The sequence below is a fragment of the Schistocerca cancellata genome, chromosome 3, assembly GCF_023864275.1.
Source record: "Schistocerca cancellata isolate TAMUIC-IGC-003103 chromosome 3, iqSchCanc2.1, whole genome shotgun sequence".
Lineage (NCBI taxonomy): Eukaryota > Metazoa > Arthropoda > Insecta > Orthoptera > Acrididae > Schistocerca > Schistocerca cancellata.
In genome coordinates this window covers 215,610,659-215,628,186 of record NC_064628.1, presented here as the reverse complement: position 1 = coordinate 215,628,186, position 17,528 = coordinate 215,610,659, and the positions used below count along the sequence as shown (strand labels likewise).

Sequence of the window (17,528 nt, the reverse complement as noted above, 5' to 3'; positions counted from 1 at the left end):
GTACAGAATTTTAAAAAGTTACAGACTGTGTGTACCGGAGGATACTTTTTATTGTTTTGCGTGAGTTCTAGTCCAAGTGCTCGCGAGAAGAGGAGAAATGCTTGTAAAGCGCCTCCTGATTCGACACTGCCTATTTACGCGTGGATTCCCACTCCAGCTGGAGGGCTCTTCGGCGTGCTGTGTTAGGGCTGGAGACCATACTTTTATGTAATATCAAAACGCGTGATATCTTCGTCTTTATGTAATGAAAATGGTTAAAATACGCGAGAAAATATAAGTGGCGCGAAAATGTTATTGAATACAGTCCAAGAAAAAAAAGAGGAAGACCCACCACGAAGGAATTATTCGAATGGGACAGAAACCGGTACGTGTACTGTACAGATACAGACAAAATAATGATTAAAATTTCAGAAAAATTGGTTGGCTTATTCGACAGAAAAAGCTTCATAAACTGAGCAAGTCAATAACTCGTTGATCCACCTCTGCCCCTTATGCATTGACTGACAGAGTTATTGGACGCCCTCCTGAGTGCCAAATTCTATCCAGTAGGCACTTTCGATCGTCAAAATCCCAACCAGGTAGGAGGGCCCTGACCGTAATGCTCAAACGTTTTCAGTTGGGGAGAGATCCGACGACCTTGTTGGTCAAGGGAGGGTTTGACAAGCACGGAGACAAGCAGTAGAAACTCCCGCCATATGCGGTCGGGCATTATTTTGCTGAAATTTAAGCCCTAGATGGTTTGTCACGAAGGGCAACAAAACTAGGCGTAGAATATCGTCGACGTACCGCTGTGCTGTGAGGGTGACGCAGATGACAACCAAGGGGGTTCTGCTACAAGAAATGGCTCCCCAGACCATCACTCTCGGTTTTGAGGCCGTATGGCGAGCGACATCATAATATTGGTGTTCCATCGCTGTCCGGGGCGTATCCAGACACGTCTTCGCCCTGGAATTCCATTGACTGGAGTAGAATTGTCTTCAGTGATGAGCTCCGCTTCGAACTGCGCTCCAATGACCAGCGAAACAGTGTCTAGAGACTCCCGGATAGCAGTGGGATACGAACCGGACTGTCACCCACCCGACAGCCAGGAGTGGTGGCCTGTGATGCCATTTCATTTCGTAGCAGGACCCCTTGGGTTGTCATCCGCGGGACTCTTACGGCACAACTGTACGTCGGAGATATTCTGTGCCATCCTGGGCTTACATTTCAGCGAGATAATGCCCGCCCGCACACAGCGAGTTTCTAGTCTTTATGCTTGCCAAATTCCACCTTGGCCACCAAGGTAGTCAGTCGTACCTCTCCCCAGCTCGAGATTCTGACGAGCTAATGCGCCCATTGGACAGAATTTGGCACGATATCCCTCAGGAGGACATGCAACAACTCTTGTCAGTCAATGCAAATATGAGATACACTGTACAGCTACTAGAACATTCGCCAGTTGACTAAATACGGTCTAGTATGGCAGTTGAGAAAGCGTCATTCATCGTAAGATGATTTTGATGCAACAACGCACTTGTGGTTCTGAATCGGTGTAATCGCTACTAGTCGGAAAACTTCGGGCCTCTGTCTTTTGTTTGCCCCACTTTCAGTCTCGACAGCACTCAAAGCTCTTTACTACGGATAATCGTAGCAGTACGATACTTCACACAATATCATTACTGCTTTCGAGAACTGAAATCCCGAATCTTGGGAAGTGAAGAAGAAGAAGCACGTCCTTCATAATCGGCCTCAAAGTGCAATTAATTTCGTTCTGTTGCACTAGAACATCATTTTTAGAAATCAAGATACTTCACATCTTTAAATTATCTGGCTGATGAGTAGGAGAAACAGTCCGGTAATGTTCGAATACAGCATTAGCAGTGTATTGCGTGACCCAGTCATGTCGATTAAACTTGTAGATGCATTACTGCAAAGCTACATGAAATGGAACGACCAAGTAAGGATGGTAGTAGGACAGGCGAATATTCTGCTTTGGTTTTTTGTTCGAATTTTGGGAAAGTGTGGTTCGTACGTAAAGGAGAACATTTTTGCAATCTATTCTTGAATGTTTGAGGTCCACTCTCCTCCTGCCGCCCGCCGCTGCCGCTCCCTCCCCTCCCCTCACACCGTTGGATTAAACGAAGGTATCGAACCAATTCAGAAGCAGAAGCTTTCTCATAGATTTGTCACCGTAGATTTGATCATCACACGAGTGTTACAGAGATGCTTCGTGTACTCCTTGGGAATCCCTGGAGGGAAGACGACATACTTTTCGCTGAGCACTATTGGCAAAATTTAGAGAACCGCCATTTGTAGTTGACTGCAAATCTGTTCCACTGCTGCTGACATACATATGAAAATAGGATAAAAGAAGATAGGGCTCGTACAGAGGCATATAAAGACTCGTTTCTTTCTCCCTCTCCGTGTGAGAGCTCGCGCTTATTTAACGAGGTATCCTCCGTCATGCACCATACTGTGGTTTTTGAAGTATGTATGTAAAAGTAGATTCGGATATCTTTCAAAGGGAGCATTATGGGGAAATTTGAAGGAGGGTAAAAAAGCAATAGTGTGTAATTTTACGCAACATAAAGTATGTAAAAACATGGGTCTATATGTACAATTTCGCAGTTGATTTGCCGTATTTTTTAGACAACGATAGTTTGCTAAATTTTCTTGCGAAGTCATTCCCATAGTTTTACGGATTAAGCAAGCTGGATGTTATAGCAGGAGATACGGTTTCCTTTATCTTTTGTACAGGTTTATAAAGATTTCAATGTACATCTTACCTTCAAAATTTTTATTACCATCGCAACTCATCTTTTACTTCTAGAATTAATTAATTACTTTTTCTGCAGTGCTATCGTACTGAACTGTACACGGACGCTAATTGTCATACTGTGCGGCCCAATCCAAACGACCGTATATGTACGAACGCATGGTCTCAAGCCGATATGAACTAAATAACCAACCACGTCAAGTGGTTAAATATCCACGAGCTTTCGGAAGAGTTCTCTTCGGTCATTGTCGGCCACAATTGTCGACGCCCGAGTGGCACTCCTCTGAAAGCTCGTGTATATTTAACGACGTGATGTGGCTGGAAGCTCGACAGTGTTTTATCAAAAACAATAAAAAAACCGCAGGTGACATTTGCATTGAAACGTGGCTGGTTTTGGTGTTGGCAGGCCGGGAGGACCTGTCGCCTCTGAGCAGTCTGAACGGCTACAGCGCGGACAGCTGCGACGCCAAGAAGAAGAAGGGCGCAGCGCCCCGCCAGCAGGAGGAGCTGTGCCTCGTGTGCGGAGACCGCGCCTCCGGCTACCACTACAACGCGCTCACCTGCGAGGGCTGTAAAGGTACCTACCATCTGGAGTGACGTTTGGAAATGCAAAGTGTTACACCGTGAAGCGTCAGCACCATATTTGTCAAAATTTGTTGGTGACGTTCATCTCTTAATGGATATAAAGTTATTAAATTTTCATTCCATTTGGAACTGATATCCATCATAAACATCAGGATGAGTAGTGACCGCCGTGGACACAAATACACCTCTTTATTTGTTGTAACATGGAAGCAGTCAGCCTCCAGCTATAACCTTAAGGAATTTCTTGCCTTACCCAAAACACACACATCGTCAGTTAATGAATGTCAGTTAATGAAGGTTGCTGCCCGGAATGTGGAATGTCTTCCCCTTACATCCCAGGCATGCTCTGTACGACAGACTCGGTGGAGCGGCAGGCTGTCCGAGGGTCCGAGCGTTCCTCGAGGCGTCCATTGTGACATTTGTCACGATCCTGCCGGAGTATGCTATTTGCTACCCTGGTCGGGAAGGGTTTGACAACTGGATTTACCATTCTTGGCATTTACTGGTGATCATTCAGCTTCCCTTCGATAATTGTCAAATCGGCCCTGCTGTCATACATAATAGCAGTGATTCTTGAGAACTGTGGTTACTGTGAACATTATCCAGCTCATCTGAGGACACGGCGTCGACCTCGCCGAATGCCGTAGGATGCTACCTGAATGCCAAGTAACTCTGGCCCTACAGCATATGTATCTCTCTTGTTTGTGGATTACAATAAATTACACGTTGCAACTCGAGATCACAATCCGGCTTCCGGTAACCTGTTCCCAGTGGTTAGTGGTGACATTCTATCTGTAACCTTGGCCAGATTTCAGCTATAGTCATGTGTGTATTCATCGGACCCAGTCGAACAACCTACAATCCTTTCGTGATGTAGTCCTTTTGGAAGGACCCTGAATCCATCTTGTTACCATTTGTTCTGCAGCTATTGCACTACAGGCAACTGTATGTATGACCTGACAGTATAATGCTCCCATGTACCACATCCCAAAGATTCGGCCTTTCTGAAAGTCCTACAGAAGGTGATAAGTTGCACAGGCAGGTTAACTTTACCTGGAAAGTTTCGCTAGTGTTAGATACGCCTAACACCCATCAGGTACTCACCTTTTTTCTGCAGGAGTGGGTTTGTCTGTATTGAAAATAAAAAATATGCTCTCATAAGGATGAAATTTTAATCAATGTATCCCACAGGCAAGGAAATACTTGACTGTCAGTTTGCTACTGTTCAGTTATGTGTTCATAGTGTAGCACCTTCCATTTCTGTCAGTCATTTTTGTCTGTCTAATTCATTGTTTGGTAGTATCAACCATTTGTATTGTTCTGATTACATTTCATAACCTTATATGCAGGACAGGGGCTGAAAAGTTCCAGACTTTGTGCAGAATATTGAGTTCTGACCGTAAATATTTGTTCAACATACTCATTCATGTTAATGTACATTTTACTTTGTTGTTGGAGCCTTTCTAGTCCATTCAGCAGCGTGTTTCATATCTCCACTTTCAATGCAGTGATGATGATTCAGGTGTTTCTTTGTGTTAGGAAACAGATTGTAGTCCAAAAGAGGCCAGTCCAGGTGCATAGAGGGAGGTGGTTGTCTATAATATGGGTTGTGTGTGAAGGTGCATTGTCTTGCATCAAAAGTATCCTTTTAGGAACTTCCATTGATGTTTCATCTTAACTACCTCTCTCATCTAGTCGAGGGAGTTGGTGCAATGTTCTCTGGTTAAACCACACCCCAGTTTGTTCCAGCAAATCGACACCATGACTTGTTTGGTCAATTTTTGGATGTTTAACATCTTTGGTGGTGCGGAGTCGCAGCATTGCCATTCCTTCGACAGTACACTGGTTTCTGTATAATAATTGTGAAACCAGGTTTCACTCTCAAGTCAGTAATGTAGCCAAATAGCCGTTTATAGTATTAAAATGAGTTCAAAATAGCCCTAGGTGTCTCAGTTTGTGCCTTCTTTTATTCATTGTACAAACATTTCAGCATCCACTTTTCTGAAAGTCTCTTTATGTATAGGGTATTGCAAACAATGGAACTAATCCACTTCCAGGAGATGTCCCATACCTAGGCTATCTTTTAGATGGGTAATTGGGTGGTCATGAAGAATCAGTTTATGAACAACATTGCATGTTGAAGGGCTGGTACTGATTTGCTGGACTGTACTGCATTCATCCCAGAGCACCAGCTGTGACTGGGATTATGAAAGTTTCACTAGCCAATGGCAACTTAGCTCTGTGAAGATCATAGGACTTCAGTTTCTTTGAAGCTGTTTTATTATTATTAATGTTGACATCAAACGAATTGATTCAGTTGACAGATATTAATTTTATCTACTTATTGTATTCTTATATCAAATTTGTTAGCTCAGTTTGTGTATCTATTGGCTGAGAAAGATAGTGTTAAGCCTAACAGTTATTTATACTGTATGTGTTTGTTTGTACTGTTTGGCAGAGATCTAGTATTCCTATTCTAGGGCCGTGCATATGATGTCGTCTTGAGAACATGTCATTGTGCCATCAGACATTCATTTTCTGCCATGACCGGGTAGCCTGCTTCATGTGTCTAATGGTTTCAGAGTGCAGAGACAACAAATATATTTCCCTGAAGTACATCTGTATTTACTTATTTGTATTTAGCAACTGTTGCAAGAGCTTCAACTCCTGATTTCATTCTTCTTCTTTTTTGCCATGGATATGTTTGCCATTTCAATGTTTAAATCTAATAGGTGTCTTGGGTATTGACTATGGCTGAATGTTTGTCTCCAGTATTGTTTTAGTCTCTCATAACTGTTGCTATTTCCAAGCAGTCACTAGCAATTTCCACCTGAAGATATCAAATGGTAGTAAGAATCAGGTGTTGTGGGAGTTGCATGACATAGTCCTGTGGCAACTTAAGAATATTATGTTTGGTAACATAGTCCTCTAATAATTGTATGTAGTGTATTACATGCTTGTTGTTTGAATGGATGAAATAGGTACAACGAAGTTGTTGTCTATGGTTAAGATTTTAAAGGATAGTTTTAAAGGTTACTTCAAAATATCAGTGTTGTATTCGTCTGAAGTTAATGTATTATTTAATATAATAGAAGCAACCCCAACCCCCCCCCCCCCCCCCCAAAAAAAAAATAAATAAATAAAGTTTCAGAGTTTCGATGAAATAAAATTTTTCCATTTATACTCTGATTCATTTTCACTTTACTGCTCTGAATGTTTCTGTTTCATTTTTCTATCAGAATTATCAAAGAATAACTTTGGAGGCTTTGACAGTGGTAACTTCTCCCATCACTACGCTAAGAATGATATTGTGACATAAGTGTCATTAGTATTTTGTGAGCCTTCAACTAATTAGTTAGCATCTGATCTTGGTCAGAAGGCAAAAAAAAATAATCCTACTCTTATCCATGTCTGATATAGTAATATTCTTATGTTTGATTTCAGGCTTCTTCAGGAGGAGCATAACAAAAAATGCCGTGTACCAGTGCAAATATGGCAATAACTGTGAAATTGACATGTATATGAGGAGAAAGTGCCAGGAGTGCAGACTGAAGAAGTGCCTCACTGTGGGCATGAGGCCAGAGTGTATGTATCACACACTTGCTTGAGATTTCAGTTGGATGTAAAATGATGTTAGCCATTCTTAGTTGCCGCACCAGTAATCAAATGTACAGTAGTTCATCAATCAGTCTGAAGATAGTCTGAAGATAACTGTAGGACAGTATTTATTTCCAATTCCTGTAAAAATAATGTCACTTATTTGATAGTAATTGTAAATGATAACTGAGGCAGTATTGAGATACAGACTGTTTTTAAGAATCTACATTTATTGGGTAGATTAATCCAAAACAACCAGTCAGAATATCTTACAGAGCAGTTTGTCGTAAAATGGCAGTGAAAGCCATGTTGATTTTTGCTTTGAAGTTAATACAGTAAATGTGAAGCAACGTTAATGAGATAAAGAACATCATTATTGTTTAAGTGGAATAGAAAATAAATTCATTTGATCTCAAATTAATAAGTTTTGCTTTCTTTTTTTGTCACAGGTGTAGTACCTGAATACCAATGTGCAGTGAAAAGAAAAGAGAAAAAGGCACAGAAAGATAAAGATAAACCTAATTCTACTACGAATGGTTCACCAGAAGTGATGATGTTGAAAGACATAGATGCCAAGGTAAGCAAGCAAGATTTGATAATTAATCACTGTAGCAGTGTTTAATGCAATGATTGTGGGTTGTGATACAGTAAAAACTACATCACAGATATGTGTACTGTTTCCTGCCATTTCTGTAGAAAATAAGGTTGTATAGAAACCTCTGTGATTTAAACCAAATACTGTATTGTAATTTACTGTGTATGCAGCTGATGAACAAATGTATAATTTTTCTTTACAATTTATATTTTCAGGTGGAACCAGAAAGACCATTGTCAAATGGAATAAAACCTGTGAGCCCTGAACAGGAGGAGCTTATACATAGGCTTGTGTACTTCCAGAATGAATATGAGTCTCCTTCTGAGGAAGATTTGAGACGAGTTACGGTAAATGTCACATTAGAAATTTACGCAAATATTATGTAGTACTTCATAGTATGGAAGTATTTTATGCTGAAATTTGTCGACCGTACACTATGATCTCTTTAGCAGTGTTTCACACAAGAATATTTTAGATGTAATATTACAAGCAAAGTCATTCTAAAGTAACATGACGTTGCTGATTGATGATCATCAGTAATCACTCTTTAATAATTTCTGTATTTGGCTAATTAATTGGGTTGGAAAATACCTTGATAATCTAAGGTGGAGTTTAACTGATACTTGCTTTGTTGAGATCCCTTAGCGACATAACCATCAGACAGCTGTCACATTTTTGAGTATGGAATTTATTGTGAAAATAATTGAAAGTCTGACTGTAAGAGAATCACTTTATCTGCTGAATGTTTGCAAGCTTTACCATTGAATTCTATCTGCATGTGACTTTACAAATTTTATGATTATTTCAGTTGTATTGTATATAATGTTCCAAACTATGTATTTTCACTATTGAGAAAATGGTTTCTGACTGTCTGGGTCAGTTGTATAATGGGCATTCTGAAACTGGATGATCTACTAAGTTTCTACCAAGGAGGCCAGATTCTGTCAATCTCAGTTACAGATAATTCAAAGTAGTGATGTGAACCACCCACAATTGTAATCATTCTCTGTCTTACTTTAATTGAATCATCTGCAACAGCTGATTGTTTCTAAAACTGTATTTTCATGTTACGCAGAGTCAGCCAACGGAAGGAGAGGATCAGAGTGACGTGAGGTTTCGGCACATCACTGAGATCACAATATTAACTGTTCAACTAATTGTTGAATTCGCCAAGCGGTTACCAGGATTCGATAAACTGCTGAGGGAAGATCAGATAGCACTACTAAAGGTAAGGGCCATTGCATCATTCCTGAGAATATGGTTTTTTCAAGAAAGAATATTTGTATAAATCTACAGTTAGTTGTGATTCTGTTTACACTTGTGTTTTTCTTCTCTTGATTAACTTTTTCTTTTTCTTTGTAGGCATGTTCAAGTGAAGTAATGATGTTTCGCATGGCACGACGCTATGATGTAAACTCGGACTCTATACTTTTTGCCAACAATCAGCCTTACACCAAGGATTCTTACAACCTGGCTGGTATGGGGGAAACGATAGAAGACATGTTGCGGTTCTGCAGACAGATGTATGCAATGAAGGTTGATAATGCGGAATATGCCCTTCTGACTGCAATAGTTATATTTTCAGGTATGTTGTTAGCAGGAACTGTGTTAATGGGGTACGGCTCAGTGGCTTAGTGACTTATATGTTAATTTACAAACATAAGAGACCATGGTTCAGTCCACTGTCAGTCCTAGAATTTTTCCCCTCTGCCAGTTATTTGTGGATCTATAAAAAGCCAAGTTCATTTTAGTTTGGAGTTCGTGTGAAACTAAAGGTGGTCCTTTAAGTGTCTGGTTAAGTCAGTTTGGAAGGACATACCACCTCCAGTAGAACCATGCCACCCTTTGGGATGAAGACAACTTTACTTTCAAGTTCATGGTACTAGATGATTCAGCTTCATCTTATTCTCTTCTAGTTGGATGAGTAATAAGTTGTGTTATATTATGTAGCATGCGGTATGAAATTAATTTGCTTACCAGTAACTATCACTGATTATGGTGTCTTGAGAATACTGATAGCTAGTCTAATATTCAGTAAAATATGTGATTGGATAGATAAAATGATCTCTCACCAAGCGGTGGTGTGAGTAGACTTTTTTGTCTATCCAATCACATTATACTGCCATAAAGTGATTATTTCAGTAAAATATGTGTATCATTATTGTAGTACCTGCACAGTGTTTGATTACTACCTTTTGACTGGTATCGCATCCAGCATTATGAGTGTTACGGGGAATGGGCTGATGTAAAGGGGAAAACTCCATTGCATCCATGTTGTGTTGCCAACAGGAAAAGGGGCTGTTCCTACATCTTGTGGAATAGACACACAGCAGAAAATTGCTTAAATATTTCATACATTCAAAACTGATATCCACCTCTAAATTGGCTATGTGCTTAATGGCATATTGCTATAATAGAAACAAAAGTTCTTATAAATATACAAGTAAAAAAATGGCTGATCCAACAATGGACCTTGTGCTTGGCTAAAATATTCAGAATTCTGTATACTATAACTTTTCCTCATGCGAGGTGTCCTGAGATGAAGAAAAAGAGCAGGTATAGTAATAATTGGAGAATTTGACAAACCATGAGTTTACTAATGGGTAATAGAGCATTTCACTTTGACATAATAGTTAAAAATTTTAATACTGAGGTAGATAGCTACTTTAAGCAGTAGCAGTATATTGATTTTAAGCCTTTTTTTATTTTATGTAGCCTGACGTATTTATTGGACACACAGTTAACTTAAGTTTTAACTGTTTTCAGAGCGCCCATCACTTGTTGAAGGATGGAAAGTAGAGAAGATACAAGAAATTTACCTGGAAGCTCTCAAAGCGTACGTGGACAACAGGCGGCGTCCCAAATCTGGAACGATTTTTGCAAAGCTGTTGTCAGTTCTTACCGAACTGCGTACTCTAGGAAACCAGAACTCAGAAATGTGCTTCTCTCTCAAACTGAAGAACAAGAAGCTGCCACCGTTCCTTGCTGAGATATGGGATGTGATCCCATAGATGGCAGTGTGTTCAGCAGGTCCTGAAGTACTAGTCCTTACAATACTGAAATTGACTGTTTTTCATATTCATTTGTTTTTATTGCATATATCGAAGGGGAAGGCAGCATACAGTTTCATACCTTCAATAAATCCCCAGTGAATGCAGCATTTTATATTTTAAGTCTCTACAGATTCTATTTAAATGAACCTTTTTTAATTATTGCAGTGTCAATATTATGGTTCAGCAACAGTAAAAAGTAGTAGTCCGACAAAATAGTTACAGGATTGCAAGAGACAAGAAACAGTGGAAGACACCAGCAGTTCAGCAATGTATATCAGTGTCTGCTGCTGTGGGCTATTTCCATTTTATTGTGACATTAAATTGTGATTCATAATTTGAAGACCCATTATTTTTGTAACAAAAAATTTTGTCCTAATGTTTGGCACAATTTTAGAAAAGAATGGCTGTCTCTGATGAAGTGACTGAAATTTGTGAGGAATATGTGGGGACCACCATCTTTGGTGGGGAACAAATCTGCCTTCACTGATATATGCATATAACACAGTTATTAAGCAACTGGAAATGAATTTGACTGATTTTAGTAACCTTCCCCTTTCTCTCATAAGAAAGAAAAACTGTTTTCTTTCTAAACACATTTTTGTAATTACAGAAGTTGTAGATATGGTGCAATAAAGTTTTAAGAGATTCACTATTCTTTGACTGAAATTATGTTTTATAAATAAGTCATATGTAAGCTGAATCACTATAGTAATTGTCCAAAAGTACTGAGTACTAAGGGACGTGTGAGCAAGTATCTGTAAATTGGTCACAGGCAGTTTGATATCTGGGCATTACATTGGATGGAATCATCCTATTCTTTTATTTTAATCGTGTAATCTACATCTTTCTTACTTGCCACTAGTGGCAGTCAGTTTTTGTTCACTGCTTGGTGTGAATGAAATAACAAATTTCAAAATTACTTTTCAAGTAGGAATACTTCTCATTTAACTGTAAAAATGAAAGAAGAGGCAAATGATGTAAGGCCATTAATTGATTGCCTCTTCAGGTTCTTTAGCTTCACCCTTTTAAAAATGTTGAGTAAAAAATGTTGTAGTGCTGTAAATGTCTGTATTATGTGTGCTGGAGTTAAACAGAACTTATTTTAAAAACCCCAACTAAGATAGTATCAGTACCCTTCTGATGACAGCTCGTGAAATTGTACTTCAAAGTAAGCTAATGTAGTGATGTTTCAAATGTGCTTATGTAGATCAAATGTGTATCTATTGTCTGTTTCACTTAAATGTTACACTGAGAGCCATGTTATCTTATGTCTGATACTAATTGTTAGTGTATAACTTGTTTGTGTACTGTTCCTACTGTCTTAATGTTAATATGAAAAATACTTTAATGGTTGTGATAGTGATTGACTAAATGGTTTAATTCGGAGGTGCAAAAGAACGGAAGATTGAAGAAGCATTTTTCACAGGCATTAGTAGAAAACATGTTATTCATCTTCCCGTGAACATGAAAAACACCACCAAAATGAAGGCTGTGAAAAATAACTCTTGTTTTGTAGTAAGTAAAGGTATTGGGAAGGATCTTTGTGGACTTAACATGAGATATAGTGTGTTTAAATCTAGAACCTATATATAATATATTAGGATTGTAGCTGTTAATGTGATTGGAAAAAATATTGCTTACTGTTATGGAAATGATTATTTGTTAATTGTTTTGTCAGAGAATTATTTATACAAGAATTAAAATTAGATTGGGAGGGGCTTGCAGGCTTTAAGAAAGACTGGGATGTATATTTTGAGGAGACATTGAGTCTGGTGCCTTTACATTGAGTTTAGATGAAGCAAGAACACTAATATAAATTGTGTGTGTGTGTGTGATGAAAATTAAAGCTATAAGAAACTTAAGGTGCTGCCTTTACGTACAAGAAATAAAAAATGACTTCTCATATGTACTATGCTGTTTGCTCCTGTGGACAACATAAACAGAACACATCAGTGGCATTTTATGTATTGCCAGAAGCTGAGAGAATATAGCCGTCCGTTTTTAAATATATTGAAATATAGTTTCATTTGGAGACAAACAGCGCCTTTGTTTATGTGGACAGTAGAAAAGTGAAAGTGCTGAACTTTTATACTGGAGGAGTTAGTCAATTAATTTTAGTGATATGACAGATGTTCAGTGTTTGATGTACAGTGATAAGGAAGTGTGTGGCTAGTGCTGGAAGTGTTGAAGTTTTGACAGTTTCTTCATTTCTTATGGTGAGCCAGCAATGAGTTTTTGGAACAACTGTCATAGTGTATTGTTTCTGTGGACTGTTGCAGCAGCCTTACGATCTGCTGTTTGTAACTACTGACATTGGGCCATTGGGTCACAGTGTTTAATGTGGATAAGTCGTTGCCACCATCAAGACTGTTTGGTTCTCAGTACAGATTTTCTTTGTTAATATAGCCTAAAATGGCTGACTGATTAAAATATCTCCTGATATAAAACATTAATTTGTTTTAACCTTCCCTTTACAAAAGAATTTTATGTGAAACTCAAAGTCTCAGTAGAAGCACAAATATCTTCTGTGGACCATTTCTTCAATCCAGAAATGTTATTGAAAGGCATTTGTGCTTAATAGTAAAATTCCAACATGATATCATATGCGTTGATCTGAGACTGGGTTCAAGTCTTACTAATAACGTAAGGTTAATTCAGATAAGTGCTTTTAATCATCCATATAAACAAGTAAGAATATAATAAGAATTTTTATATGCCACATTATAATATCATGTTGCCTGTGGTTAATTCCATTTGTTCACATATTATTCATATTGATGTTCCTCATACTTAAAAAGTAGAGGAAATTTTCATACTTTCCACACTGCAGTAGACTCCAAATGAATCTTATCGATTAATGTTTTCAACTTTTAAAAAATAAAAACTCTGGTCTGGATCAGATGCGTACATTAATATATTTTATTGCACTTTGTGACATTCAAAGAGTAAACAACACAAATCTATCCAGCTGAAGCTTCAGTTCTGTTCAATTTTGTAGAAATGTTCATAGAATTTTAGATAGTGTTTTGTTATTGCAGTATTGTGCCAGGTTGCCTTACTAATGTTAAGGAGGGCAATGGGGAAGCATGTTTGTATCCATGTCATCATAAACCATCAGATTTCATTGATGGAGTTTCTACATACATTGAAAAAAGTTTAATGCAAAAAATTTAAAGACATGTTGAAGCAGTGAGCATGGCATTTAGTGTCATTCTGTGTTAAGAAGATAATCCCCAGCTCTCTTGTAGAGGCTCAAAAAAATGCACTGCCTACGTACCATGAACATATTTTGCATTTATCATTGTATTCCACTTCATTTTTTACAATAATGACTGTGTTTCCTGTTTTGAGAAATGGTTTTTGGATGCAGACGTCATTTTTCACTGCCATATTGAATATAAAATTTCTTTGAAAATAATTTTGCAGAAATAAATTTTTACTGCCTCTGTGACACTGTTAAACGCAATTTTGAAAGTTAGTGTATTTTATGAAGTTTGAAAATGTGTTCAGTTTATATAACACCATTGTATACTAGTAACAGCACAATTTAAAGGAGTAATAGTGGTATCCTCTTTACAAATGTGCAGGAGTATCTACAAATGTTTTATAATCTACAGATCTTAAATTAACACTAGAACAAACATGAAATGGAACTGAACACAAAATTATTGAGACAAGTGTCTGCACAGGGGGTTGTAAGCCACTGAAATAATAAATAATGAATTTTTCCTGGTGTATAGTGCTTAACTGAGTGTGGAATGAACTTGCATTTCATTCATGCTGAACAGTATGAGATAGCAAACCACTGCCATATATTATCATGCTAATGTTTCTTAGCATCTTTGGACTGTAACAGCAGACTGCCCAATAAGCAACATTGTTTAGAAGTAGGAAATGCACATTATCAGGCAGTGAATAAAAAACTTCAGAAGATTAGCAACACTGTGAGCACTTCACATGGTATATCTTTGGAGGTAGAACTGCCATATGCAATGATTACATATAGACATCTGGAATTATAAAACTACCCTTAAATATTAGCATTCAGGTTTATTTTTAATATTTAATTCAATGCATCATATGGGAAAAAAGAATTTCTTCTAAACACTCAACTCACAAAAGAAAATGAAAGTCTTGAACAGTGCTTAATGCATAACCTAACATGGAACATTTAAATTTGCAATATGAAGTGTAATGTGTTGTTATTTTCTCCTAATGGGACATTTTAAGATTAAGAAGTGGGGCCTTCAAAATTTTTCTGTTTAGTGTGTCACTTTTGTCTGTTCTCTTTCTTCATCCTTGTGTTTTATCTTGAACATTTCATAAATTTGGAAAAATGAGCCATCACTATTATATACGGGGACTGTTCACTGACCCACTGTAGTCAAAAACATTTGTGATGTAGCAGTCAGTATGTCTAGTAGCCTTCCCTTCAAAGGCCTACTGCTAATGTTTTTACAAACTTTTCCATTTGATGGAATGCATTTGTTACAACCAAAAAAACTTCAAATATATTTCCAAATACAGAAATCCTCCAGATTATCCTTACAGTTATGTATGACTTCATAGTCTGTTATTTAGTTTTAATATTTTGTCTTATTAGTTCAAACTGCATTGGGCAGATAATAAGCTCAATATTGCTGTGAAAACTCAGACTGCAATAGGGCCCTGAAACATTCAGATATGTTCTAGATGTAGTAATTGTTGTACTGGAAAGCAGGACACTACAAGCTATTCTTCAATAGTGTTGATAATGTTTTCATTTCACTTTCCAAATATTGGAGTTATGAAACTATTGCCTATCTCATAAACTTTGGTGTCTTCCAGTGCTAGTCCACTCTTCTACCTACAACTGTCACATTGTGGAGTTCCATCACTCACTTTTTTGTGATTAGGAATGTGTTTGAATACTAATATCCAATCTTTCTGACTTTTAAATTTTGTAATTGGCAGATGGTAACCACTAAAATTGATTCACACCACATTTTCTTGTCTAAAGATCAGTGTTGATAAAGCTGTAAAGGACAACAGTCTTTGTGCACCAGTTCTTTCTCGTATTTTCTTTATTTTCTGGTTTTGATTGTCTCTCTTGCATCAAGAATGTGGTTTTACCCAATATAGCCTTTCCAAATTTGCTTTTGGATATCTGTTTGCTGCTTGTTTAGACAGGTAGTGTCAATTGCCGACAGAAAAATTGCAATGGGGAGAGAATTAATATTACTGAAGTTTGTGTTAAAGTATCACCCCAGGCACCTCTTTCCAAGACATTGTTAATTCCTGGATTCAAGATTATCTGTATTTGTCATATTTGTTTTTCTCTGTCTGTAGCATAGTTTTTCTGTGAAGAAATTATCTGAAACAGCAAACTCTGCTGATTGCAGCAAAACGTATATCAAGTGATCCAGATGGAAAATGCGTGAAGCACATTTCTTTAATACAAATTCCTTTGAACTACGTGGGCACTGATGAAGCTTATATTTAGAACACTGACAGGAGTACCTGTGATCAAAGTTTCAATATAGACTCTTCAGTTATTCCTCAAACAAAAATTGAATTAATTTTTGAGTTGGTATGACTACATGGCATGAACTGTTGTTCAGGCCCAAAAAATTGATATTATTGCAGAAAATTAAATATCTTGTCCTTGAGACTTAAGATTGTAATGTACCATAAACCAGTATAAATTAAAGGGGAATGACTTCACATTTCACATTTATATATTTCCTCTCTCCTTGGCATTAGCATTTTCTCTCAGGTACAAGTGTCTCAAATTTATGTAACTGATGACTGGCCAAGTCAATGGTCATAAAGATAGTAATTGGATTCAATTTTTTGATCACATAACATCCAGCCATAAGCTGCCACATAGTTAAGTACAAGAAGAACAGCGCCATTGCTTTGCTGAACTGCAAGCAGTAAAGTTATAGTGCTGTAAAAAATATTTCATCCGTTTTATTCTTCTCAATATTGATTTCTGAAATATTGGACTCAGACCAAGTGGTTATAGTGAGCATATAGATTGAGAGAATAATATCCAATGTACCAACTTTTCTGTTAATTTTTTTTTTTTTTGGGATTATTTCTTAATGGATGAACTTGTGTAAGCATTGTGATGTGATACTTCGTTTGATGTGTACTGCAAACTGGGTGACTGTTTAATATGGATAGTATATGAATCATAGGCAAAACGCCGCATGCTAAGTAGGTTGTAAACAACTTCTGACATGCCATAAGTGGCTGGTAATTCAGATCGAATGCAACCTAATTTATGACCACCTTGGAGCACTAAGAACTGCTATATAGTCATTTCTGTTTGTATAATTCGTAGCAAGTCAATACTGTTGTGTTTTTTTACTGTTGTTGATGGCTTTTTTATCTGATTCCAAGACTTGAGACTCTCTTTCTGTAAATAAATTCTGTTAAACTAATAATCATTGGCCACTGACATTTATGTAAGCAGAAAAACCATACAGATTATTTTCTGAAATATATTATTTACATATAAACAATTGTTTGATACTGATGTAAATACATTTCTTTTCATAATTAGATATAAGAGCAACATAATTCAGTTTTTTATTTTTAATACATTCTCCTCGTGCAATATGTACAAATGCAATCTTGTATTTTAAAATTAGATTTTGTATAGAATGTCTTATGATTTAAAATGTAGTGTAATAAACTGAAAAAATCTATTACTTTTTATATCATCATTTGCCTAATCAATAATTGAGAGGGAGAGAGTGTGAGAGAGAGAGAGAGAGAGAGAGAGAGAGAGAGAGAGAGAGAGAGAGACTGTGTTTGTGTTTTGTTGGAACATATGACCATTTTAGCCTTGTATCCCAGAACATTAATTTTACTGTCACCCAATCCAATGGCTGACCAAATGAGAGAATAATTGTCCACTTCTCACATGAGATACTTCTATTATTGTGAAATTGGC

The 17,528-nt window shown here is 37.3% G+C and overlaps 1 protein-coding gene across 1 annotated transcript in view; it reads left to right on the top strand.

Annotated features, from left to right (window-relative positions):
* The window catches only part of LOC126176232 (ecdysone receptor), a gene marked incomplete at its 5' end in the record, with an annotated part of 544,465 nt that extends 527,182 nt beyond the window's left edge, over window positions 1-17,283 (top strand). Inside the window, 7 exons of the mRNA XM_049923377.1 lie at window positions 3,162-3,332; window positions 6,785-6,925; window positions 7,387-7,514; window positions 7,748-7,879; window positions 8,608-8,760; window positions 8,895-9,117; window positions 10,299-17,283. Coding sequence (XP_049779334.1) covers window positions 3,162-3,332; window positions 6,785-6,925; window positions 7,387-7,514; window positions 7,748-7,879; window positions 8,608-8,760; window positions 8,895-9,117; window positions 10,299-10,543 — 1,193 coding nt within the window. The remainder of the gene's footprint in view (window positions 1-3,161; window positions 3,333-6,784; window positions 6,926-7,386; window positions 7,515-7,747; window positions 7,880-8,607; window positions 8,761-8,894; window positions 9,118-10,298) is intronic.
* Window positions 17,284-17,528: the final 245 nt, after the last annotated feature.